This window comes from Oncorhynchus tshawytscha, linkage group LG24, assembly GCF_018296145.1.
Source record: "Oncorhynchus tshawytscha isolate Ot180627B linkage group LG24, Otsh_v2.0, whole genome shotgun sequence".
In the NCBI taxonomy this organism is placed as follows: domain Eukaryota; kingdom Metazoa; phylum Chordata; class Actinopteri; order Salmoniformes; family Salmonidae; genus Oncorhynchus; species Oncorhynchus tshawytscha.
This window is the reverse complement of record NC_056452.1, coordinates 31,740,037-31,766,308: the sequence shown is the minus strand read 5'-3', so window position 1 is coordinate 31,766,308 and position 26,272 is coordinate 31,740,037. Positions and strand designations below refer to the sequence as shown.

Here is a 26,272-nt window from a genome sequence, read left to right as displayed (position 1 = left end):
TCTCGGCTCCCCTGTCTCTCTCTCTCTCTCTCGGCTCCCCTGTCTCTCTCTCTCTCTGGGCTCCCCTGTCTCTCTCTCTCTCTCTCTGGGCTCCCTCTCTCTCTCTCTCTCTCTCTCTCTGCTCCCCTGTCTCTCTCTCTCTCGGCTCCCCTGTCTCTCTCTCTCTCTCGGCTCCCTGTCTCTCTCTCTCTCTGGGCTCCCTGTCTCTCTCTCTCTCTCGCTGGGCTCCCCTGTCTCTCTCTCTCTCTCGCTGGGCTCCCCTGTCTCTCTCTCTCTCTCGCTGGGCTCCCCTGTCTCTCTCTCTCTCTCTCGCTGGGCTCCCCTGTCTCTCTCTCTCTCTCTCTCTCTGGGCTCCCCTGTCTCTCTCTCTCTCTGGGCTCCCCTGTCTCTCTCTCTCGCTCTCTCTCTCTCTCTCTCTCTCTCTCTCTCTCTCTCGTGGGTTGCTCTCTGGTGGTGTCTCTCTTCTTCCCTTTTGTAAAAATCTATGTCGGGGATTCAGTCCTGGACTCATAGCTACGTGTAGTAAGTTTTCGTTGGTTCGAATGGTCTATACGTTGAGCCTGAAACAGGATACTTGTTATTTGGCCATTGGCCCAATTTTACTGTAAGGTATTCTAATTGGTCAGCCACAGGCTAGGGTTGGGGGTTATAAATGACATGACCCTTTGTTCTGTGGAGAAACACTGAGGGCAGGGAAGAATAATCATCTACTTCTCAGCATAGCATCTTTGATTCGTTCTCTTTGAATAAACCTATTTCTCTCCCCCTGATTTGCTTTTGGGGTCTGTGTTATTGAAGAGCAACATCAACTGCTAACACTTTGTCTCTCTCTCAACATGTGTAATAGAGCCGTCTGTCCTGCGTGGGGCGCTGTGTGGTCATACTGACTCGGTGTGGGGTCTGGTGTACAGTGGTGTTCATCGGAGACTCCTGTCTTGCTCTGGAGACGGCACCGTCAAACTGTGGGACGCCTCCGATACCAAGCCTGCCCTGGTCACCTTCCAAAATAAAGGTACACACAGACAGGCTCTGGGACGCCTCCAACACCAACCCAGCCTTGGCACAGTGTCATTTTTTCCCCTTCCCCCCCTGTTCATTTTCTGTATTTTGGAATTCATATTAATCTCTTGGAACTACCCATCCCGGATCCGGGAGAATTGTCATCAACAGAGGTTTCTAAATAAGTCACTTCCTGATTGGATTTTTCTCAGGCTTTCACCTGCAATATCAGTTCTGTTATACTCACAGACAATATTTGTACAGTTTTGGAAACTTTAGAGTGTTTTCTATCCTAAGCTGTCAATTATATGCATATTCTAGCATCTGGTCCTGAAAAATATCCCATTTTACTTTGGGAACGTTATTTTTCCAAAAGTGAAAATAGTGCCCCTTAGTTTCAAGAGGTTAACATGGTCTTGCACTTCATGAATTGTGTTTGTATGTTCATGATATAAAACATCTGTGGCGAAATCAACTGATATGGTTGAGTGACTTTTTTACCGGAATAGTAAGTTAATGTGATCAGTAAAAGGATGTGTTGACCGGAACTACTGGTGTTTTAACCCAGAGAATGGCGTGCGTTTGTCTTGCTTCCTGCTTCAGAATTTGGCGTGCCGTCCTCAGTGGACCTGCTCTGCAGTGACCCCGCCCACATGGTGACATCGTTCACCAGCGGTCGGATTGGCCTGTTCAACATGGAGACACAGCAACTAGTGCTCAGCCTGGAGTCTGCTGCAGAGACGGGTAGGTCTGGAGGGAGGGGAGCAGGAAGAGGGGTGGGAGGGATGGTCAGATTGACCTGTTCAACAAGGAAGCAATCTGTCCTCTCTCCAGGTACCCGCTGTCAGATCAACAAGGTGCTGAGTCACCCCACCCTCCCCATCACCATCACTGCTGAAGAGGACAGACACATCAAGTTCTTCGACAACAACACAGGTTACATTTTACTGGTCTACATACAAACGTGTCCTCCACACAGAACTAAGTAGGATCTCAGTGGTCCTCCATCAGTCCTCTGGCAGTCGTCCAGTTATTACTCCTCTTGATCCAGTTTGGTTTAACACAGCAGTTTGTTTTTAAAAGTAGAGTGAGTACACTTAAACTGATGCATTCACAGAAAGCAGAAACATATATACAGTGCCTTGCGAAAGTATTCGGCCCCCTTGAACTTTGCGACCTTTTGCCACATAATTTTGCACGCCCAATTTTTCAGTTTTTGATTTGTTAAAAAAGTTTGAAATATCCAATAAATGTTGTTCCACTTCATGATTGTGTCCCACTTGTTGTTTATTCTTCACAAAAAAATACAGTTTTATATCTTTATGTTTGAAGCCTGAAATGTGGCAAAAGGTCGCAAAGTTCAAGGGGGCCGAATACTTTCGCAAGGCACTGTATATATAAAATTAACACATGTTGTCAATTTGAACTCTTCAGGAAAGCTGATCCACTCAATGGTGGCCCACCTGGATGCTGTTACCAGTCTAGCTGTCGACCCCAACGGGCTCTATCTGATGTCTGGCAGTAAGTAGCGAACAACTCTCTAACGATTTATAACATCCCTAGCTAGATATATTTTATTACTCCTTGCAATGGTAGGAGAGTCCCTTATGAGCATATGACAGACCTTATGAAACAGTAGGGGGCCTAGAGCTGAGCCCTGGGGAACACCAGAGCTGTATATTTTATTGAACAGTAGGGGGCCTAGAGCTGAGCCCAGGGGAACACCAGAGCTGTATATTTTATTAAACAGTAGGGGGCCTAGAGCTGAGCCCAGGGGAACACCAGAGCTGTATATTTTATTAAACAGTAGGGGGCCTAGAGCTGAGCCCTGGGGGACACCAGAGCTATATATTTTATTAAACAGTAGGGCACCTAGAGCTTAGCCCTGGGGGACACCAGAGCTGTATATTTTATTAAACAGGAGGGGGCCTAGAGCTGAGCCCTGGGGGACACCAGAGCTGTATATTTTATTAAACAGGAGAGGGCCTGGGGGACACCAGAGCTGTATACTGAGCCCTGAGGGGGACACCAGAGCTGTATACTTTATTAAACAGGAGAGGGCCTAGAGCTGAGCCCTGGGGGACACCAGAGCTGTATACTTTATTAAACAGGAGAGGGCCTAGAGCTGAGCCCTGGGGGACACCAGAGCTGTATACTTTATTAAACATGGGGAGGGCCTAGAACTTTATGTAAACTGCCTTGTCGCCCAACTACTGTTCACCTTCCTCTCCCCTCCCTCAGGTCATGACTGTTCTATTCGTCTGTGGAACCTAGAGACTAAGACATGTATCCAGGAGTTTACAGCTCACAGGAAGAAGAATGATGAGTCTATCCATGATGTGGCCTTCCACCCCTCTAAGGCCTACATCGCCTCCGCCGGGGCAGACGCTCTTGCCAAGGTGTTCGTATGACGAGGACCAATCAGCCCACCGACACGGCCTCCCAGCACCAGGGATCAATAGAGACACAGGAGGGGCGGGACCTTAAGAAACGAGCGTGTGAGGTTCCACGCAGACTTCCCCTCATATATATCACCTCTCACACTACTGGTTCCCTGTTTTGACTGGTGGATGATGCAGCCAATGGCCACTTCTAAGCCCCAGACTAGGCCCGCCTCCAGAGGGATAGGGCCAGGGCTGTGGTTGGCTCAGAGGTCTGTTAGGGGAACTGCGATTGGGCACAAGGCTTCCTCATCCCTGTGCAATCCAGGCAGGCCCCTGGGTATGACCGGCCACAAAGACCCTCTTTCTCGAATCCGGGGCCAATGAACACCCACACAGACTGATACTATTGTCTTCAGACTAACCTTATGGTCTGTCTTCCCTTCACAGCTAGCGAGAGCGTTGAAGACGGACAGACAGGTGTTTTATAGTGTAGACTCACTAGAGAGGTGGAGCACCATGCCCTACCCCCTCCTCATGTCGTCATGCCCATTAACCAGAACCCCAAGCCCCCCCATTTCCCCAATCTCTAGGCCCAGACTTCTCCCTTCAGATCAGGCCGTCTGCTCCCTGGTCCCTCCTCCTCCTCCAAGTCACTTCCAGTGTTGTGTTGGAGATGCTGGCTGGCTGTCTTAGATGGAAGCATCTCGCTTTTCCCCCTCTGTCTCCCCGGGCTGACTCTGTCTCCCCGGGCTGACTCTGCCTCCCCGGGCTGACTCTGCCTCCCCGGGCTGACTCTGCCTCCCGGGCTGACTCTGCCTCCCCGGGCTGACTCTGCCTCCCCGGGCTGACTCTGCCTCCCCGGGCTGACTCTGTCTCTGCCCACCCACCAGCCAGCCAGTTTCTCTCTCTGCTTTCCTTTTAAAAATACTTATTAAAAAATGTGCCTTTGCTTTAAAAAAAAGTCTTGAGACAAAAGTTATTTTACAGAGCATCTGTTTTTGCGGGGGGCAGACAGCGTTGATAGGGAAAGGTTGTCACGATGGTGTCCATTTTAACAAAAATATTGGATGTAGAATTACAAATACGTATAATAAACAAAATATATATTAAGTCTTAAAACTGACTGAGAGTTTGAGTGCTCTTTTTTTTATATATATATAAAAAGCATGGGTGAAAAGAAGCCTTGTCCCCAGATCAGTTTGTTCTGTCTTGCCATTGACCATATAAGAGTTGAAAAGAAAAGCACTAACAGGTCTGGGACCAGGGTAGAAGGGAATCAGCCAAACAGACGATCAAGTTAATATTTCCTATTTGTTAGAAGAATTCCTTGTTATAAAACTGCAACAGCAACAACATGTTTCCAAAGTAAATCATCTGGTTCTACAATAGGAGTTTTAAGTATGTTGGTCCATCTTTACAATGCCAGACACTGCGTTTGGCCTGCAGTGTGCTCAGTGGACACTGCGTTTGGCCTGCAGTGTGCTCAGTGGACACTGCGTTTGGCCTGCAGTGTGCTCAGTGGACACTGCGTTTGGCCTGCAGTGTGCTCAGTGGACACTGCGTTTGGCCTGCAGTGTGCTCAGTGGACACTGCGTTTGGCCTGCAGTGTGCTCAGTGGACACTGCGTTTGGCCTGCAGTGTGCTCAGTGGACACTGCGTTTGGCCTGCAGTGTGCTCAGTGGACACTGCGTTTGGCCTGCAGTGTGCTCAGTGGACACTGCGTTTGGCCTGCAGTGTGCTCAGTGGACACTGCGTTTGGCCTGCAGTGTGCTCAGTGGACACTGCGTTTGGCCTGCAGTGTGCTCAGTGGACACTGCGTTTGGCCTGCAGTGTGCTCAGTGGACACTGGGTGTGAAACGTCTCAGAGTAGGGGAGCATCCCAAATGGCGCCCTATTCCCTATATAGTGCACTACTTTTAGGGTCCATAGGTTCCTGGTCTAAAGTAGTGCACTATATAGGGAATAGGGTGCCATTTGGGATGCTATCCCCGAGAGCTGTAGTACAGTACAATATGTTATGTTCATACAAAAAGCAACCCATTTTTTTTTGTTCCACAAATCCATCAAAATATCCATGTAAATTACAAGTTCAAATGAGCTATTTTCTCAGACCGTAACGGTCACTGGTTTGCATATGAAAGTCTGTTCTCATTAAAACTGCTGTAAAATATTTTGTTTCTGTCCATGATTTTGAGAGATTTTACAACCTGTGAATTGAGAGACCCGGAGGAGGGGAGAGGACGTTTTGATTCTCTCTGATTTTTACAACATTTTCGTTGTAGAGAAATGTAATGATTTTTCTTCCTGTCCCAGTTGTTTTGGAGATCCTGTTTGGAGGATGTTCTTGTTCCCTCATGATTGGGGCACCTGAGTGGCGCAGCATCTCGGTGCTTGAGGAGTCAGAATCCAGGCTGTATCATAACCCGGCCGTGAGTGGGAGTCCCATAGGGCGAAGCACAATTGGCCCGGCGTCGTCCGGGTTTGGCCCGGTTTAGGCCGTCACTGTAAATAAGAATTTGTTCTTAACTGACTTGCCTAGTTAAAAAAAATTAAATAAAAAATATTCCCAGAATCTTCCAACTGTGTTAACTTGGGAATTTTGCATTTTTTTCTCTTAGTTGTGTGTGTTGTATGTAATGTTTGGTATAGAACAGGAACGATGGTATAGAGACAGCTGTCCAGTCCATGACAAAACTGATACGTTACTAGAATCTAATATAGCTGCACACAAATATATACAAATTTGAAGTTTTTGCCTATGATTACTCTGGTAACAAGTACCTCTCTTCTGTTCTGTCACTGAATAATATCACAACAAGATTTTTATTTTATTATAATTTTATTAAAAATTGCATTTAAAATTATTGATCAAATATGTATTGGAAAATGACAAGGCTGTTTAATATTCATATGTACAAACAGGATAAAAAATAAAAACAGGGAGATTATATAAATACTCAGAACAAACCAATATCAGCCATGTGAACAAGAAGGAAGCACATTATATTGGAAGAATAGAGGGAGGAGAGGGAACTGGGTTGTGTTAGTCACCCAATGGATGAAAATGGACTGAAACAGGGAGGGACTACTTGAATCTGTCCAATAAGAAACTCATTTTCATTTTTCCCTTGTTAAATGTTTTTCCTACGATGTGCACTAATGAATACGACCCTGGTTTAGTTTGTGAGGAACACTGTTAAGGTTAAAAGTATTAGTTTGATCTATTTATAGGTACAGTATCAGAGCTGGTAGAAAACTACAACTTCCTCTTGAAGCGTTTCTTTAATTTGACCATGTGTTCATTTGACATAAATAAAGAGTGAACTGTTCCTTTGTTTTGATTAAGAGCCAGTTAGAGTTCCCAAGTAAGACATGTTTTCTAATTGGAAATGCGAAAAGCTGCTAAAGATGTTACCTGCAGGTTTAAACCTGTGCTAGTTAGCTGCTAACATGCTAAATCAGAAGTATGGGTCTTTCGGGTTTAAACCTGTGCTAGTTAGCCGCTAACATGCTAAATCAGAAGTATGGGTCTTTCAGGTTTAAACCTGTGCTTGTTAGCTGCTAACATGCTAAATCAGAAGTATGGGTCTTTCAGGTTTAAACCTGTGCTAGTTAGCCGCTAACATGCTAAATCAGAAGTATGGGTCTTTCAGGTTTAAACCTGTGCTAGTTAGCCGCTAACATGCTAAATCAGAAGTATGGGTCTTTCAGGTTTAAACCTGTGCTTGTTAGCCGCTAACATGCTAAATCAGAAGTATGGGTCTTTCAGGTTTAAACCTGTGCTAGTTAGCCGCTAACATGCTAAATCATAAGTATGGGTCCCTTCAGGTTAAAATCCATCCTTGTTAGCTGCTAACATGCTAAATCATAAGTATGGCCCCTGCAGTTTTTGTGGATTGAGTGTTATATGGCTTTCACTTCAAAAGTTATCAGTCAGCATGTATCAATAACATCCAATCATGACTCTGACTACAAAACCCAAAGAAAGAACGCCAACATGAATTGTCAATCTTGGCACAACATTGGGTTTTTTTTTGTTGAAAAAAACTTGCACAATGTCCTTAGAATCAAATCTCTCCTCTATAAAAGACACACATGGTCAAATTCTGATGAAGACCATAATGTGGCGTAATTCCCATAATGTGGTCTGATGACTGTCGGTCCTCTTCAAAGATGATTGTCTGCAGTCTTATCCCTTTTCCAACCTCAATCTACTGTAAAGCACCATATTGTATTTCTGCACTGTGTTATTAGGCCTTAAGAGGGAGTGCTAAGCACCATGTCCCCATAAGGCTATGTTTCTCTATAAGCACCATGTCCCCATAAGGCCATGTCCCCATAAGGCTATGTCTCTCTATAAGCACCATGTCCCCATAAGGCCATGTCCCCATAAGGCTATGTCTCTATAAGCACCATGTCCCCAAAAGGCCATGTCCCCATAAGGCTATGTTTCTCTATAAGCACCATGTCCCCATAAGGCCATGTCCCCATAAGGCTATGTCTCTATAAGCACCATGTCCCCAAAAGGCCATGTCCCCATAAGGCTATGTCTCTCTATAAGCACCATGTCCCCATAAGGCCATGTCCCCATAAGGCTATATCTCTCTATAAGCACCATGTCCCCATAAGGCTATGTCTCTCTATAAGCACCATGTCCCCATAAGGGCATGTCCCCATAAGGCCATGTCTCTCTATAAGCACCATGTCCCCATACGGCCATGTCCCCATAAGGCTATGTCTCTATCATGTCCCCATAAGCGCCATGTCCCCATAAGGCTATGTCTCTCTATAAGCACCATGTCCCCATAAGGCTATGTCTCTCTATAAGCACCATGTCCCCATAAGGCTATGTCTCTCTATAAGCACCATGTCCCCATAAGGCTATGTCTCTCTATAAGCACCATGTCCCCATAAGGCCATGTCCCCATAAGGCTATGTCCCCATACACCATGCTATGTCTCTCTATAAGCACCATGTCCCCATAAGGCCATGTCCCCATAAGGCTATGTCTCTCTATAAGCACCATGTCCCCATAAGGCCATGTCCCCATAAGGCTATGTCTCTCTATAAGCACCATGTCCCCATAAGGCCATGGCTCTCTATAAGCACCATGTCCCCATAAGGCCATGTCCCCATCCCCATAAGGCTATGTCTCTCTATAAGCACCATGTCCCCATAAGGCTATGTCTCTCTATAAGCACCATGTCCCCATAAGGCCATGTCCCCATAAGGCTATGTCTCTCTATAAGCACCATGTCCCCATAAGGCCATGTCCCCATAAGGCTATGTCTCGCTATAAGCAGCAGATTGTGTGGTGTGTTAAGACAGAAGAAGTAGTCTAGACATGCTTTATAGTTTTTCCTGTAAGCATGAAGGTTGGGCTCAATTCAAATTTCAGTCAGCCAATTCAGGAAGGGATTTGAATTTAACAATTTTTTTTTTAAAAGTTCAACTTTACCAATTAATAGTTTATCCTTTTTCTGTTTATTAAGAAGTGGAAAATAAAAGCACTTTTGAAAAATTATTACATTTGGAATTTCCGTTTACTTCCTGAATTGACGGCCTTAGATTTGAATTGACCTCAACCCTGGTAAGCACCACGTCCAGCTGGTTTTACTTTTTCATCAGTTATGTTACATGATTAGGACTGAGAACACTAAACACCCTCCCGTCCCTGACTGTTACTAGAACACCAACAACAGTTGAGATCACATGGCCAAAGTTTAATCGTTGTGAGCCAATTTTATTCATGTTCGTATGCCCACTGCCTTCAAACCAATAACCTCCCATGGGAATTAAACTATTGCCCATTCAGCACCAACTATTACAACAATTTTTCATTTTGGTAACTTACCGGTAATACATTTTGTAGAGCCCCTGTCCTGTCTCCATGATAGTGCTGCTAATTAGCTTGTGGGGATCCTAATACAAATATATAACCCCCTCCCTACAGCCCCTATGCCCCTGTTTCAAAACTTTACAAACATATTCTTCCTTCCTTCCTTGTTTCCTTGATATGTAAGCACAGATTTATAAGTATAGGTGTACGTAAGCAAGGTGGGTCTATGGCCCTAGGGGCCCTGTTCAAAAGTAGTGCACTATATAGGGAATTAGGTGCCCTCCCTGCTCAGCTCAGTTGCGTGGCTGTGAGTTGAACTCCTGACAGATGTTATTGACCACCTTGGGGACGAACTTGTAGAGGCTGTCAAACTCATCTACGAAGTAGGAGTGCTCCTTGTCGGGGTCGGTGGCGATGTATTCCAGCTCGTCCTGCGCTGCCCAGGCGATGCCGATGGAGTACGCTATCACACCTGGAGAGGGAAAGGAGAGAGACGGGTAGTTAGAGATTTCCGAATTCGACGGAGGGCAGCACATATTTTTTTAATCCGATTTGTTCGTAAAGATTATGCCAGAAAAAGGACAGTAATTTGAAATATATATATATATACGTTTTTTTATTATATATAAATATATATAAACACGGTGCATTCAGAAAGTATTCAGACCCTATGAATTTTTCCACATTTTGTTAGACTTATTCTAAAATTGATAAAATTTGTTTTTTCTTATCAATCTGCAACAATAACAATAATAACAATAACAATATACCATAATGACAAAGTACATGTATTAAACGTCAAAAACATAAGCTTTGTTGAAGCACCTTTGGCAGCGATTACAGCCTCCAGTCTTCTTGGGTATGACTCTATAAACCTGGCACACCTGTATTTGGGGAGTTTCTCCCATTCTTCTCTGCAGATCCTCTCAAGCTCTGTCAGGTTGGATGAGAAGTGTCGCTGCACAGCTATTTTCAGGTCTCTCCAGAGATGTTCGATCAGGTTGAAGTCCGGCCTCTGGCTGGTCCACTGAAGGACATTCAGAGACTTGTCCCGAAGCTACTCCTGCATTGTCTTGGTTGTGTGTTTAGGGTTGTTGTCCTGTTGGAAGGTGAACGTTCGCCCCAGTCTGAGGTCTTGAGCGCTCTGGAGTAGGTTTTCATCAAGGATCTCTCTGTACTTTGCTCCGTTCATCTTTCCCTCGATCCTGACTAGTCTCCCAGTCCCTGCCGCTGAAAAACATCCCCACAGCGTGACGCTCCCACCACCATGCTTCACCATAGGGATGGTGCCAGGTTTCCTTCTGATGTGACGCTTGGCATTCAGGCCAAAGAGTTCAGCCATGGTGTCATCAGACCAGAGAATCTTGTTTCTCATTGTCTGAAAGTCCTTTAGGTGCCTTTTAGCAAACTCATTTTACTGAGGAGTGGCTTTCATCTGGCCACTCTACAACAAAGGCCTAATTGGTGCTGCAGAGAGAGTTGTCCTTCTAGAAGGCTCTCCCTTCTCCACAGATGAACTCTGTCTGAGAGACCATTGGGTTCTTGGTCACCTCCCTGACCAGGGCCCTTGTCTTGATGGTTCCAAATTTCTTCCATTTAAGAATGATGGAGGCCATTGTGTTCTTGGGGACCTTCAATGCTGCAGACATTTTTTGGTACCATTCCCCAGATCTCTGCCTCGACACAATCCTGAGTTCAGAGTTCTACAGAGAATTCCTTTGACCTCATGGCTTGGCTTTTGCTCTGATATGTACTTTCAACTGTGGGACCTTATATAGACAGGTTTACCACAAGTGGACTTTACCACAAGTGGACTCCAATCAAGGATGATCAATGGTAACAGGATGCAATTTGAGCTCAATTTCGAGACTCATAGCAAAGGGTCTGAATACTATTATATATATATATATATATATATATATATATAATACTATAATAATATGTAAATAATAATTAGCTAAAACCCTGCCAACACACTGACTCAACTCCAGCCACTTTAATAATGGGAAATGATGTAAAATATATCACTAGCCACTTTAAACAATGCTACCTAATATAATGTTTACATACCCTACATTATTCATCTCATATGTATACGTATATACTGTACTCTATATCATCGACTGCATCCTTATGTAATACATGTATCACTAGCCACTTCAAAGGGTCTGAATACTTATGTAAATAATAATTAGCTAAAAACCTATTTTCACTTAGAAACAAGCCACACACACTGCATGACCAAAAGTATGTGGAACATCTCATTCCAATATTGTGGGCATTAATATGGAGTTGGTCCCCCCTTATTTGCTATAACGGCCTCCACTCTTCTGGGAAGGCTTTCTACTAGATGTAGGAACATTGCTGCTATAACAGCCTCCACTCTTCTGGGAAGGCTTTCCACTAGATGTTGGAACATTGCTGCTATAACAGCCTCCACTCTTCTGGGAAGGCTTTCCACTAGATGTTGGAACATTGCTGCAGGGACTTGGTTCCATTCAGCCACAAGAACATTAGTGAGGTCGGGCACTGATGTTGGGTGATTAGGCTTGGCTTGCAGTCTGTGTTCCAATTCATCCCAAAGCTGTTCAATGGGGTTCAGGTCAGGGCTCTGTGCAGGCCAGTCAAGTTCTTCCACACCGATCTCAACAAACCATTTCTGTATGGACCTCGCTTTGCACGGCAGCATTGTCTTGCTGAAACAGGAAAGTTTTTTGCCACAAAGTTGGAAGCACAGAATCATCTAGAATGTCATTGTATGCTGTAGCGTTAAGATTTCCCTTCACTGGAACTAAGGGTCCCGAACCATGAAAAACAAACCCAGACCATTATTCCTCCTCCACCAAACTTTACAGTTGGCACTATGCATTGGGGCAGGTAGGGTTCTCCTGGCATCCGCCAAACCCAGATAAGTCCGTAGGACTGCCAGATGGTGAAGCGTGATTCATCACTCCAGAGAACGCATTTCCACTGCTCCAGAGTCCAATGGCGGCGGGTGTTACACCACTCTAGCCGATGCTTGGCATGTGTATGGTGATCTTAGGCTTGTGTGCGGCTGCTCGGCCATGGAAACCCATTTCATGAAGCTTCCGATGAACATTGCTTCCAGAGGCATTTTTTAACTCGGTAGTGAGTGTTACAACCGAGGACAGACGATATTTACGTGCTACGTGCTTCAGCACTCAGAGTCCCATTCTGTGAGTTTGTGTGGCCTACCACTTCGCGGCTGAGCTGTTGTTGCTCCTAGACGTTTCCACTTCACAATAACAGCACTTACAGTTGCCCGGGGCAGCTCTAGCAGGGCAGACATTTGACGAACTGACTTGTTGGAAAGGTGGCATCCTATGACGGTACCACGTTGAAAGTCACTAAGCTCTTCAGTAAGGGCCATTCTACTGCCAATATTTGTCTATGGAGATTGCATGGCTGTGTGGTCAATTTAATGCACCTGTCAGCTACGGGTGTGGCTGTAATAGCCAGATCCACTAATTTGATGGGGTGTCCACATACCTTTTGTATATAGTGTTATCTGGGGCGGCAGGGTAGCCTAGTGGTTAGAGCGTTGGGTTAGCAGCCGAAAGGTTGCAAGTTCAAATCCCTGAGCTGACAAGGTAAAACTCTGTCGTTCTGCCCCTGAACAGGCAGTTAACCCACTGTTCCTAGGCCTTTAATGAAAATAAGAATTTGTTCATAACTGACTTGCCTAGTTAAATAAAGGTAAAATAAAAAAATCTGTGACCAACAGATATAACTGTCATGTGAAATCCATAGATTAGGACCTAATAAATGTATTTCAATTTACTGATTTCCTTATGAGTTGTAACTCTTTGGATTGAATTGTTTGCGTGTTGCATTTATATTTTTGTTCAGCGTAGTTTTCATTACATTTCAATTTGGTTTCACACCAACTTAGCTTTCATTACATTTCAATTTGGTTTCACACCAACTTAGCTTTAATTACATTTCAATTTGGTTTCACACCAACTTAGCTTTCATTACATTTCAATTTGGTTTCACACCAGCTTGGCTTTCATTACATTTCAATTTGGTTTCACACCAACTTAGCTTTAATTACATTTCAATTTGGTTTCACACCAACTTAGCTTTCATTTAGTTTCCCATATGAATAAATAATAAAATAGCAATCCAAAATTATCCACCAGTATGATGCTAAATTACCTTCATATCGAGGTGCTTTTTCTTAGAGGAGCTCCCCCCACATTGGCCAGATTTTCTGACCACACCAATCAACCTCTGACCCCTCACCTTGGCGATGGACGGCCAACGCTGGAGCTCTGACATCATCGTAGCTCCTCCCATCGGTGATAACGATCATGATCTTGCGTTTGTTGGGTTTGGACTTGCTGAACAGCTGCTCTGCCGCGTAGGTGATAGCCGCTCCAGTACTGGTCCCGCCACTCCAGTAATTAATCCTCTTTATGGCATTAAGCAGATCAGCCTTGTTGTTGTGTTGGCCGAAGGCAAACTCCAGCCGTTGTTCGTACGTATACTGTACTGCGCCGACTCGTGTGTCCGTGTCCGATATCTCAAACTCCCGCGTGATGTTAGCGACGAACTGCAGGACGGTCCGGAAGTTCCCGGTGCCCACAGAGCTGGATCCGTCGATGACGAAGGCGATGTCGTTTGCGTTAAGGCAGGTCTTGCTGCAGACGAGACGGTCGGTGTCGCACACACGCTTGACAAGGGGTTGGACTGCCTTCCGCAAGGCGAACCAGCTCGACACGGGTAGGGAGTAGAAACCGTTGGTTCGACACACCGCCTGTTGAGAGATGAGAGAAGATGAGGTGGTTGGGCAGGGTTTCATGAAGGGGCTCAAATTGTGAGGGAATTGGAAGCGGATGTATGTGTTAACATAGCTATGGGTGACCCAGTGACCATCGTCTCTATTTACCTTGTCCACAAAGTTCGGCTCCACCACATTCTGCTTCTCGTTCTCGTCGGGTCCCTCGATGGTCACAAAGAAGATGTTGATACCAGACTCTCTGGCCTGGCGTGATGCCTCCTCTACCTTGTCGGTTGGCCAGCCGTCTACCAGAACCACAGCCACGTTGGGCGCTCCGCCCCGGTTACCGTTGGCGTCGCTGAAGTAATGTTTGTTGATATAGGAGAGTGCCTTCCCTAGGAGAACACCGGGGGGCAGCAGAGCGCTTAACAGACAGACAGCTGAAGTAATGTTTGTTTATATAACAGAGGGACTTCCCTAGGAGAACACCGGGGGGCAGCAGAGCGCTTAACAGACAGACAGCTGAAGTAGTGTTTGTTGATATAACAGACGGCCTTCCCTAGGAGACCTCTAGGGGGCAGCAGAGAAGCAGACAGACAGCTGAAATACACTACAATGATCAAAAGACTGTGGACACCTGCTCGTCAAACATCTCATCACAAAATTAATATGGAGTTGGTCCCCCCCTTTGCTATAACAGCCTCCACTCTTCTGGGAAGGCTTTCCACTAGATGTTGGAACATTGCTGCTGGGACTTGCTTCTATTCTGCCACAAGAGTATTAGTGAGGTCAGGCACTGATGTTGGGAGATTCGCAGTCAGCGTTTCAATTCACTCCCAAAGGTGTTTGATGGGGTTGAGGTCAGGGCTCTGTGCAGGCCAGTCAAATTCTTCGACACAACAAACCATCTCAATAAACCATTTCTGTTTGGAGCTCGGTTTGTGTATGGGATCATTGTCATGCTGAAACAGGAAAGGGCCTTTCCCAAACTGTTAACACAAAGTTGGAAGCACAGAATAATCTAGATTAGAATGTCATTGAATGCTGTAGTGTTAAGATTTCCCTTCACTGGAACTAAGGGGCCCGAACCATGAAAAACAGCCCCAGACCATTATTCCACCTCCACCAAACTTTACAGTTGGCACAATGCATTGGGGCAGGTAGCGTTTTCCTGGCATCTACCAAACCCAGATCTGTCCGTCGGACTGCCAGATAGTTAAATGTGATTTATCAGAGAACGCGTTTCCGCTTGGCGTTGCGCATGGTGATTTTAGGATCGTGTGCGGCTGCTCGGCCATGGAAACCTCCGGCCGACGCTTGGCGTTGCGCATGGTGATTTTAGGATCGTGTGCGGCTGCTCGGCCAGGAAACCTCCAGCCGACGCTTGGCGTTGCGCATGGTGATTTTAGGATCGTGTGCGGCTGCTCGGCCAGGAAACCTCCAGCCGACGCTTGGCGTTGCGCATGGTGATTTTAGGATCGTGTGCGGCTGCTCGTTTGCATAGTTTGATAATACAGGAGGGCCTTCCCTAGGAGTACAGCAGGGGGCAGCAGAGAGGAGGTTAAAACAGACAGACAGACACAGCTGAAGTAGTTTAATATAGGAGGGCCTTCCCTAGGAGTACAGCAGGGGGCAGCAGAGAGGTGGTTAAAACCGACAGACACAGCTGAAGTAGTTTAATATAGGAGGGCCTTCCTAGGAGTACAGCAGGGGGCAGCAGAGAGGTGGTTAAAACAGACAGACAGACACAGCTGAAGTAGTTTAATATAGGAGGGCCTTCCCTAGGAGTACAGCAGGGGGCAGCAGAGAGGTGGTTAAAACAGACAGACAGACACAGCTGAAGTAGTTTAATATAGGAGGGCCTTCCCTAGGAGTACAGCAGGGGGCAGCAGAGAGGTGGTTAAAACAGACAGACAGACACAGCTGAAGTAGTTTAATATAGGAGGGCCTTCCCTAGGAGTACAGCAGGGGGCAGCAGAGAGGAGGTTAAAACAGACAGACAGACACAGCTGAAGTAGTTTAATATAGGAGGGCCTTCCCTAGGAGTACAGCAGGGGGCAGCAGAGAGGTGGTTAAAACAGACAGACACAGCTGAAGTAGTTTAATATAGGAGGGCCTTCCCTAGGAGTACAGCAGGGGGCAGCAGAGAGGTGGTTAAAACAGACAGACAGACACAGCTGAAGTAGTTTAATATAGGAGGGAGTACAGCAGGGGGCAGCAGAGAGGTGGTTAAAACAGACAGACAGACACAGCTGAAGTAGTTTAATATAGGAGGGCCTTCCCTAGGAGTACAGCAGGGGGCAGCAGAGAGGTGGTTAAAACAGACAGACAGACACAGCTGAAGTAGTTTAATATAGGAGGGCCTTCCTAGGAGTACAGCAGGGGGCAGCAGAGAGGTTAAAACAGACAGACAGACAGACAGACAGACAGACAGACAGACACAGCTGAAGTAGTTTAATATAGGAGGGCCTTCCCTAGGAGTACAGCAGGGGGCAGCAGAGAGGTGGTTAAAACAGACAGACAGACAGACAGACAGACAGACAGACAGACAGACAGACAGACAGACAGACACAGCTGAAGTCGTTTAATATAGGAGGGCCTTCCCTAGGAGTACAGCAGGGGGCAGCAGAGAGGAGGTTAAAACAGACAGACAGACACAGCTGAAGTAGTTTAATATAGGAGGGCCTTCCCTAGGAGTACAGCAGGGGGCAGCAGAGAGGTGGTTAAAACAGACAGACAGACACAGCTGAAGTAGTTTAATATAGGAGGGCCTTCCCTAGGAGTACAGCAGGGGGCAGCAGAGAGGAGGTTAAAACAGACAGACAGACAGACAGACAGACAGACAGACAGACAGACAGACAGACAGACAGACAGACAGACAGACAGACAGACAGACAGACAGACAGACACAGCTAAGTAGTTTAATATAGGAGGGCCTTCCCTAGGAGTACAGCAGGGGGCAGCAGAGAGGAGGTTAAAACAGACAGACAGACAGACAGACAGACAGACACAGCTGAAGTAGTTTAATATAGGACAGTACAGAGGGGGCAGAGAGAGGTTAAAACAGACAGACAGACAGACAGACAGACAGACAGACAGACAGACAGACAGACAGACAGACACAGCTGAAGTAGTTTAATATAGGAGGGCCTTCCCTAGGAGTACAGCAGGGGGCAGCAGAGAGGAGGTTAAAACAGACAGAGATATAAAACACACCATACGTTTCTGTAAACACATGCACACAACGGAGTCCGTTAAAATTGAATGTTTTGTTCTAAACTACCTTCCAGTAAGTCTTCTCATCTTAGAAGTGGTAGGAACACCTGTTTCCAGTAGCCTATTTCTTCTATTGAACCCTTATTTAACCAGGTGAGTTGACTGAGAAGACGTGATATTACAGTATCTATTTAGAAAGCAGAAGCGGTTGATCATCTTGCATCTCATTGTTGGTGGTCTGTACTCTCTTGGCCAGGGGGTTTCACGTGGAAAAACATAGCAATCTCAATGTGACTTCCTTCTTTAAGTAAAGGACACATAACTACCTAAGACTAGAAACATCTGTGAAGATATGTTGCTGATGAGAACGGAGACGAATGCAGTGGCTAACTGGCACATTGATTAGAGGGGAGGTTATAGTCTGTAAACACACACAACCCTATTTGTATCCAACTGCAATGTTTAGCAGAGTCACAAAGACCGCATGAGGCATCAAATGAAAGGAAACCATCGCTTCCTGACAGTAGTCTGACCCCTGGCCAGTCAGGGCTGGTAGAACCAAATGTCTTTGGTCAGGAGGCCAGGAGTAAAACACTGTTATTTAACTCGGTGTCTAGGGTCGGATTTAGATTTAATTGCAGTCTCTCGGGGATGTGAAAATGTGGTAAAGATTTTGTGAAACAAGCGATAATTGTGTCCCTTTTCCCTTTCGCACTTAAGTGTGTGGTCTTGTGGCCATGGTGCCTCCCGGCTGTACACTCGTAGAAAAATGGGTTCCAAAAGGGTTCCAAGATGGTTCCAAAATGGGTTCCAAAAGGGTTCCAAGATGGTTCCAAAATGGGTTCCAAAAGGGTTCCAAAATGGTTCTAAATGGGATCCAAAAGGGTTCACAAATGGGTTCTAAAAGGATTCTAAAAGGGTTCTTCGGGCATTTTGTTGTTGTTCCTCATAGGATAACAGTTTTTGGTTCCGGGTAGAACCTTTTTGGGTTCCACGTAGAACCCCTCTACCCAGAACCAAAACAGGTTCTTCAAAGGGTTCTCCTATGTGGACAGTTGAAGAAACCTTTTTAGGTTTTAGATATTTATTACATTTATTTATTCCACCTTTATTTAACCAGGTAGGCTAGTTGAGGACAAGTTCTCATTTACAACTGTGACCTGGCCAAGATAAAGCAAAGCAGTGTGACACAGACAACAACACAGAGTTACAAACATACAGTCAATAAAACAATAGAAAAAGTCTATATACAGTGTGTGCAAATGATAAGGGAGGTAAGGCAATAAATAGGCCATGGTGGCGAAGTAATTACAATATAGCATTAACACTGGAGTGAAATTACAATGTAGCAATTAAACACTGGAATGGTAGATGTGCAGAAGATGAATGTGCAAGTAGAGATACTGGGGTGCAAAGGAGCAAGATAAATAAAACAAATAACAGTATGGGGATGAGGTAGTTGGATGGGCTATTCACAAGATGGGCTATGAGCAGTGATCTGTGAGCTGCTCTGACAGCTGGTGCTTAAAGCTAGCGAGGGAGATATGAGTTTCCAGCTTCAGTGATTTTTGCAGTTTGTTCCAGTCATTGGCAGCAGAGAACTGGGAGGAAGCAAATCAAATCAAAACAAATTTTATTTGTCACATACACATGGTTAGCAGATGTTAATGCGAGTGTAGTGAAATGCTTGTGCTTCTAGTTCCGACAATGCAGTAATAACTAACAAGTAATCTAGCTAACAATTCCAAAACTACTACCTTATACACACAAGTGTAAGGGGATAAAGAATATGTACATAAAGATATATGAATGAGTGATGGTACAGAGCGGCATAGGCAAGGTACAGTAGATGCTATCGAGTACAGTATATACATATGAGATGAGTATGTAAACAAAGATGCATAGTTAAAGTGGCTAGTGATACATGTATTACATAAAGATGCAGTAGATGATATAGAGTACAGTATATACGTATACATATATACGATGAATAATGTAGGGTATGCAAACATTATATTAGGTAGCATTGTTTAAAGTGGCTAGTGATATATTTTACATCATTTCCCATCAATTCCCATTATTAAAGTGGCTGGAGTTGAGTCAGTGTGTTGGCAGCAGCCACTCAATGTTAGTGGTGGCTGTTTAACAGTCTGATGGCCTTGAGATAGAAGCTGTTTTTCAGTCTCTCGGTCCCAGCTTTGATGCACCTGTACTGACCTCGCCTTCTGGATGATAGCGGGGTGAACAGGCAGTGGCTCGGGTGGTTGTTGTCCTTGATGATCTTTATGGCCTTCCTGTAACATCGGGTGGTGTAGGTGTCCTGGAGGGCAGGTAGTTTGCCCGGGGTGATGCGTTGTGCAGACCTCACTACCCTCTGGAGAGCCTTACGGTTGTGGGCGGAGCAGTTGCCGTACCAGGCGGTGATACAGCCTGCCAGGATGCTCTCGATTGTGCATCTGTAGAAGTTTGTGAGTGCTTTTGGTGACAAGCCAAATTTCTTCAGCCTCCTGAGGTTGAAGAGGCGCTGCTGCGCCTTCTTCACGATGCTGTCCGTGTGGGTGGACCAATTCAGTTTGTCTGTGATGTGTATGCCGAGGAACTTAAAACTTGCTACCCTCTCCACTACTGTTCCATCGATGTGGATAGGGGGGTGTTCCCTCTGCTGTTTCCTGAAGTCCACAATCATCTCCTTAGTTTTGTTGACGTTGAGTGTGAGGTTATTGTCCTGACACCACACTCCGAGGGTCCTCACCTCCTCCCTGTAGGCCGTCTCGTCGTTGTTGGTAATCAAGCCTACCACTGTTGTGTCGTCCGCAAACTTGATGATTGAGTTGGAGGCGTGCGTGGCCACGCAGTCGTGGGTGAACAGGGAGTACAGGAGAGGGCTCAGAACGCACCCTTGTGGGGCCCCAGTGTTGAGGATCAGCGGGGTGGAGATGTTGTTGCCTACCCTCACCACCTGGGGGAGGCCCGTCAGGAAGTCCAGTACTCAGTTGCACAGGGCGGGGTCGAGACCCAGGGTCTCGAGCTTGATGACGAGCTTGGAGGGTACTATGGTGTTAAATGCCGAGCTGTAGTCGATGAACAGCATTCTCACATAGGTATTCCTCTTGTCCAGGTGGGTTAGGGCAGTGTGGTTGAGATTGCATCGTCTGTGGACCTATTTGGGCAGTAAGCAAATTGGAGTGGGTCTAGGGTGTCAGGTAGGGTGGAGGTGATATGGTCCTTGACTAGTCTCTCAAAGCACTTCATGATGACGGATGTGAGTGCTACGGGGCGGTAGTCGTTTAGCTCAGTTACCTTAGCTTTCTTGGGAACAGGAACAATGGTGGCCCTCTTGAAGCATGTGGGAACAGCTGACTGGGATAGGGATTGATTGAATATGTCCGTAAACACACCAGCCAGCTGGTCTGCGCATGCTCTGAGGGCGCGGCTGGGGATGCCGTCTGGGCCTGCAGCCTTGCGAGGGTTAACACGTTTAAATGTTTTACTCACCTCGGCTGCAGTGAAGGAGAGGCCGCATGTTTTGGTTGCAGGCCGTGTCAGTGGCACTGTATTGTCCTCAAAGCGGGCAAAAAAGTTATTTAGTCTGCCTGGGAGCAAGACATCCGGGTCCATGACGGGGCTGGTTTTCTTTTTGTAATCCTTGATTGACTGTAGACCCTGCCACATACCTCTTGTGTCTGAGCCGTTGAATTGAGATTCTACTTTGTCTCTATACTGACGCTTAGCTTGTTTGATTGCCTTGCGTAGGGAATAGCTACACTGTTTGTATTCGGTCATATTTCCGGTCACCTTGCCCTGGTTAAAAGCAGTGGTTCGCGCTTTCAGTTTCACGCGAATGCTGCCAACAATCCACGGTTTCTGGTTTGGGAATGTTTTAATCGTTGCTATAGGAATGACATCTTCAACGCACGTTCTAATGAACTCGCACACCGAATCAGCGTATTTGTCAATGTTGTTGTCTGAAGCAATACGAAACATATCCCAGTCCACGTGATGGAAGCAGTCTTGGAGTGTAGAATCAGATTGGTCGGACCAGCGTTGAACAGACCTCAGCGTGGGAGCTTCTTGTTTTAGTTTCTGTCTGTAGGCAGGGATCAGCAAAATGGAGTCGTGGTCAGCTTTTCCGAAAGGGGGGCGGGGCAGGGCCTTACATGCGTCGCGGAAGTTAGAATAGCAATGATCCAAGTTTTTGCCAGCCCTGGTTGCGCAATCGATATGCTGATATAATTTAGGGAGTCTTGTTTTCAGATTAGCCTTGTTAAAATCCCCAGCTACAATGAATGCAGCCTCAGGATGTATGGATTCCAGTTTGCAAAGAGTCAAATAAAGTTCGTTCAGAGCTATCGATGTGTCTGCTTAGGGGGAATATATACGGCTGTGATTATAATCGAAGAGAATTCCCTTGGTAGATAATGCGGTCGACATTTGATTGTGAGGAATTCTAAATCAGGTGAACAGAAGGACTTGAGTTCCTGTATGCTTTTGTGACCACACCACGTCTCGTTAGCCATAAGGCATACGCCCCCGCCCCTCTTCTTACCAGAAAGATGTTTGTTTCTGTCGGCACGATGCGTGGAGAAACCAGCTGGCTGCACCGACTCCGATAGCGTCTCTCCAGTGAGCCATGTTTCCGTGAAGCAAAGAACGTTACAGTCTCTGATGTCCCTCTGGAATGCTACCCTTGCTCGGATTTCATCAACCTTGTCAAGAGACTGGACATTGGCGAGAAGTATACTGGGGAGTGGTGCACAATGTGCCCGTCTCCGGAGTCTGAATAGAAGACTGCTACGTTTCCCTCTTTTACGAAGTCGTTTTTTTGGGTCGCAGGCTTGGATCCATTCCATTGTCCTGGGTGAAAGGCAGAACACAGGATCCGCTTCGCGAAAGTCATATTCTTGGTCGTACTGATGGTGAGTTGACGCTGATCTTATATTCAGTAGTTCTTCTCAACTGTATGTAATGAAACCTAAGATGACCTGGGGTACTAATGTAAGAAATAACACGTAAAAAAACAAAAAACTGCTTAGTTTCCTAGGAACGCGAAGCGAGGCGGCCATCTCTGTCGGCGCCGGAAGTATCAAAACACCTTTCTTTCTAAGAGTGTAGACGAGGTCAGTGGTAGCCCAATTTTTTTTTACAAATTTTTAGGAACTCAGTCCAGTTTTAAACTTCCTCTTGAAAGTTGTAGGTAGTAGAATACACAAGGCTGGATGTTCCTCGATGTTGGAATACCTGGTCACTGTGGAGCCTCTGCTCTCAACTAAATATCTTATACCTGTATGTTGTTCTGTCATTGATTGTTATGTCCGTGTGTACTATTTTCTCTCTATATTTTTTAAATGATTTTGGTACAATACAGGTTTTTATTTATTTAATTCATTTATTCACCAACTCACCCACGTTGGACATCCCTCCCTTCTGTGTGATCTTGTCTATGGCAGGTTTCAGCTCTCTGGAGTTAGTATAGGCCTTCAGACTGAACTCTGTGACCGGATCATCTCTGTGGCGATAACAACAACATGCATTTCAGAAAGGAAGGAAAGAGAAAGGACGAGAAGAGAAGAAACAGATTGAGGCAGAAGGAGGAGAGAACCTAAGAGATACCCACTGGTCACACTGGTTGAATCAACGTTGCTTCCACATTGAACCAACGTGGACTTGAACTACCTACCATTGAATTGATGTCTGTGCCCGGTGGGTAGCCACAGGTTCAGTGAGGTTTGACTACCCCATAGATTTACCTGTCAGGTCCATAATTATTGACACCCTTGATAAAGACTGGATCAAATACATTATACAAATACTGAGCTGTACTGTATGTGTGTGACCTTTATTTAACTAGGCAAGTCCGTTAAGAACAAATTCTTATTTATTTACATCGACGGCCTACCCCGGCCAAACCCGGACGACGCTGGGTCAATTGTGCGCCGCCCTGCTGGACTCCCAATCACGGCCGGATGTATGCTTTTTTTTTGTGGAAAATTATATTTTATACTAATACAATCGCTCAGTGAAATAGATGTTGTCCAACAAGTAGTATTTTTTTCCTTTCTCTAAATGATAGGGGTCAAAATTATTATTTCAATACCTTTCAATAACTCACTTTGCAAGGATAATGGCACTGAGCCTTTTTCTACAATGTTTTATGAGATTCTAGAACACATTGGGAGGGATCTTAGACCAGTCCTCCATACAGAATCTGATTGGAGAACACATTGGGAGGGATCTTAGAGCATTCAGCCATACAGAATCTGATTGGAGAACACATTGGGAGGGATCTTAGACCAGTTCTCCATACAGAATCTGATTGGAGAACACATTGGGAGGGATCTTAGAGCATTCAGCCATACAGAATCTGATTGGAGAACACATTGGGAGGGATCTTAGACCAGTTCTCCATACAGAATCTGATTGGAGAACACATTGGGAGGGATCTTAGAGCATTCAGCCATACAGAATCTGATTGGAGAACACATTGGGAGGGATCTTAGACCAGTTCTCCATACAGAATCTGATTGGAGAACACATTGGGAGGGATCTTAGAGCATTCAGCCATACAGAATCTGATTGGAGAACACATTGGGAGGGATCTTACACCAGTCCTCCATACAGAATCTGATTGGAGAACACATTGGGAGGGATCTTAGAGCATTCAGCCATACAGAATCTGATTGGAGAACACATTGGGAGGGATCTTAGAGCATTCAGCCATACAGAATCTGATTGGAGAACACATTGGGAGGGATCTTAGAGCATTCAGCCATACAGAATCTGATTGGAGAACACATTGGGAAGGATCTTAGACCAGTTCTCCATACAGAATCTGATTGGAGAACACATTGGGAGGGATCTTAGACCAGTTCTCCATACAGAATCTGATTGGAGAACACATTGGGAGGGATCTTACACCAGTCCTCCATACAGAATCTGATTGGAGAACACATTGGGAGGGATCTTAGAGCATTCAGCCATACAGAATCTGATTGGAGAACACATTGGGAGGGATCTTAGAGCATTCAGCCATACAGAATCTGATTGGAGAACACATTGGGAGGGATCTTAGAGCATTCAGCCATACAGAATCTTTGCCTCTTAAATTCAAGCCACAGGTTAGTGGGGTTACTTACTCCTATTGGATCATATATATATATATTTAGGAGTTACTCACCCGTATTGGATCATATATATATTCAGGAGTTACTCACCCGTATTGGATCATATATATATTTAGGGGTTTCTCACCCGTATTGGATGACGCCCATCATGGGTCCGGCCATGCCCACGTTGATGACCTGTGCCACCTCAGCCAGGAAGTCCTTCTGGATCTTAAAGCGACGCTTCCCAATACTCCAGCTACCGTCCATCAGCCATGCTATGTCAACTTTACAGTCTGCCAATCAATCAATTAATCAATCAGTCAATGTGATATCCCAATACTCCAGCTACCGTCCATCAGCCATGCTATGTCAACTTTACAGTCTGCCAATCAATCAATGAATCAATCAATCAATGCGATATCCCAATACTTGAACTATAGTCCATTATCCACGCTATGTCTACCTTACAATAAATCAATCAATCAATGTGATATCATAGGGCTTATAGGTTATAACACATCATAAACAGCTATCCAGTCTAGTCCCAGTTCTGTTTGTGCTGTCGTGACAACTACGGTGTATGTGTGTGTGTGTGTGTGTGTGTGTGTGTGTGTGTGTGTGTGTGTGTACATGTGTGTGTGAACATACTTGGGTCTCCCTGAGTAACAGGCTCTGGGTCGGCCCGGGGTAGTGAGTCCTGCTCTCTCACACTGAATCCTGATGACAGACAGAACAGAAGATGACAGACAGAACAGAAGATGAGAGACAGAAGAGAAGATGAGCAGATGAGACAGAAGAGAAGATGACAGACAGAGCACATGAAAAGTATGTCAAACATCACATAGAGAAGACAATGCTGTACATAAGGAATGTCATCATGCTTTTACCAACTGAGACATAACAAGATAACAGACCACATCTAAGGATGGATCATTATATATTTGAGATCTCAACTTCTTGTTCTGGTGAGCCATATCTGTTTCTGTCTAACTGGTTAGTCGGTATCGTTTTCCAGGCCTGAGTTGTTGGATGCAACGGACTGCAAATTAATTACTTAAAAATCATACAATGTGATTTTCTGGATTTTTGTTTTAGATTCCGTCTCTTAGTTGAAGTGTACCTATGATAAAAATTACAGACCTCTACATGCTTTGTAAGTAGGAAAACCTGCAAAATCGGCAGTGTATCAAATACTTGTTCTCCCCACTGTATATACAACATATTTTAAAGGCACACGTAGCCTACATATCAATACATACACACAAACTATCTAGGTCCAATAGGGGAGAGGCGTTGTGCCGTGAGGTGTTGCTTTATCTGTTTTTTGAAACCAGGTTTGCTGTTTATTTGAGCAATAGGAGATGGAACAGAGTTCCATGCAATAAGGGCTCTATACAAAACTGTACACTTTCTTGAATTTGTTCTGGATTTGGGGACTGTGAAAAGACCCCTGGTGGCCTGTCTGGTGGGGTAAGTGTGTGTGTCAGAGCTCTGTTTAAGTTGACTATGCAAACAATTAGGGATTTTCAACACATTAATGTTTCTTATAAAAATAAGAAGTGATGCAGTCAGTCTGTCCTCAACTCTTAGCCAAGAGAGACTGGCAGCATAGTATTTATATCAGCCCTCTGATTACAATGAAGAGCAGAACGTTACGCTCTGTTCTGGGCCAGCTGCAGCTTAACTAGGTCTTTCCTTGCAGCACTGGACCACACGACTGAACAATAATCAAGATTAGACACAACTAGAGCCTGCAGAACTTGCTTTTTGGAGTGTGGTGTCAAAAAAGCAGAGCATGTCTTTATTACGGCCCAGACCTCTCCCCATCTTTGCAACTATTGAATCTACAGTTGAAGTCAGAAGTTTACATACACTTAGGTTGGAGTCATTAAAACTCGTTTTTCAACCACTCCACATATTTCTTGTTAACAAACTATAGTTTTGGCAAGTCGGTTAGGACATCTACTTTGTGCATGACACAAGTAAT

At 45.3% G+C, this 26,272-nt stretch overlaps 2 protein-coding genes and 2 long non-coding RNA genes across 13 annotated transcripts in view; 2 read left to right on the top strand and 2 right to left on the bottom strand.

Annotated features, from left to right (window-relative positions):
• The window catches only part of LOC112239345 (striatin), a gene marked incomplete in the record, with an annotated part of 92,709 nt that extends 87,156 nt beyond the window's left edge, over positions 1-5,553 (top strand). The window contains 5 exon segments of the mRNA XM_042305678.1: positions 848-1,012; positions 1,603-1,743; positions 1,834-1,935; positions 2,434-2,520; positions 3,241-5,553. Coding sequence (XP_042161612.1) covers positions 848-1,012; positions 1,603-1,743; positions 1,834-1,935; positions 2,434-2,520; positions 3,241-3,410 — 665 coding nt within the window.
• A 651-nt stretch (positions 5,554-6,204) lies between these two features.
• On the bottom strand, positions 6,205-8,119 carry LOC112239348. The gene is made up of 2 exons (XR_002951811.2): positions 6,871-8,119; positions 6,205-6,812 (listed from the first exon to the last, which is right to left on the bottom strand). It is a non-coding gene; the product is annotated as an uncharacterized LOC112239348 (long non-coding RNA).
• A 981-nt stretch (positions 8,120-9,100) lies between these two features.
• vit (vitrin) overlaps positions 9,101-26,272 on the bottom strand; it is an 89,628-nt gene continuing 72,456 nt past the window's right edge. For all 10 annotated transcript variants that reach the window (XM_042305666.1, XM_042305661.1, XM_042305662.1 and 7 more), the window contains 6 exons: positions 24,934-25,002; positions 24,431-24,578; positions 22,585-22,688; positions 14,135-14,361; positions 13,489-14,002; positions 9,101-9,694 (listed from right to left, as the gene is read on the bottom strand). In XM_042305666.1, coding sequence (XP_042161600.1) covers positions 9,516-9,694; positions 13,489-14,002; positions 14,135-14,361; positions 22,585-22,688; positions 24,431-24,578; positions 24,934-25,002 — 1,241 coding nt within the window. In that variant the 3' untranslated portion in view covers positions 9,101-9,515. The remainder of the gene's footprint in view (positions 9,695-13,488; positions 14,003-14,134; positions 14,362-22,584; positions 22,689-24,430; positions 24,579-24,933; positions 25,003-26,272) is intronic.
• Positions 16,394-16,835, top strand: LOC121840722. Its single transcript, XR_006079855.1, has 2 exons — positions 16,394-16,469; positions 16,600-16,835. It is a non-coding gene; the product is annotated as an uncharacterized LOC121840722 (long non-coding RNA).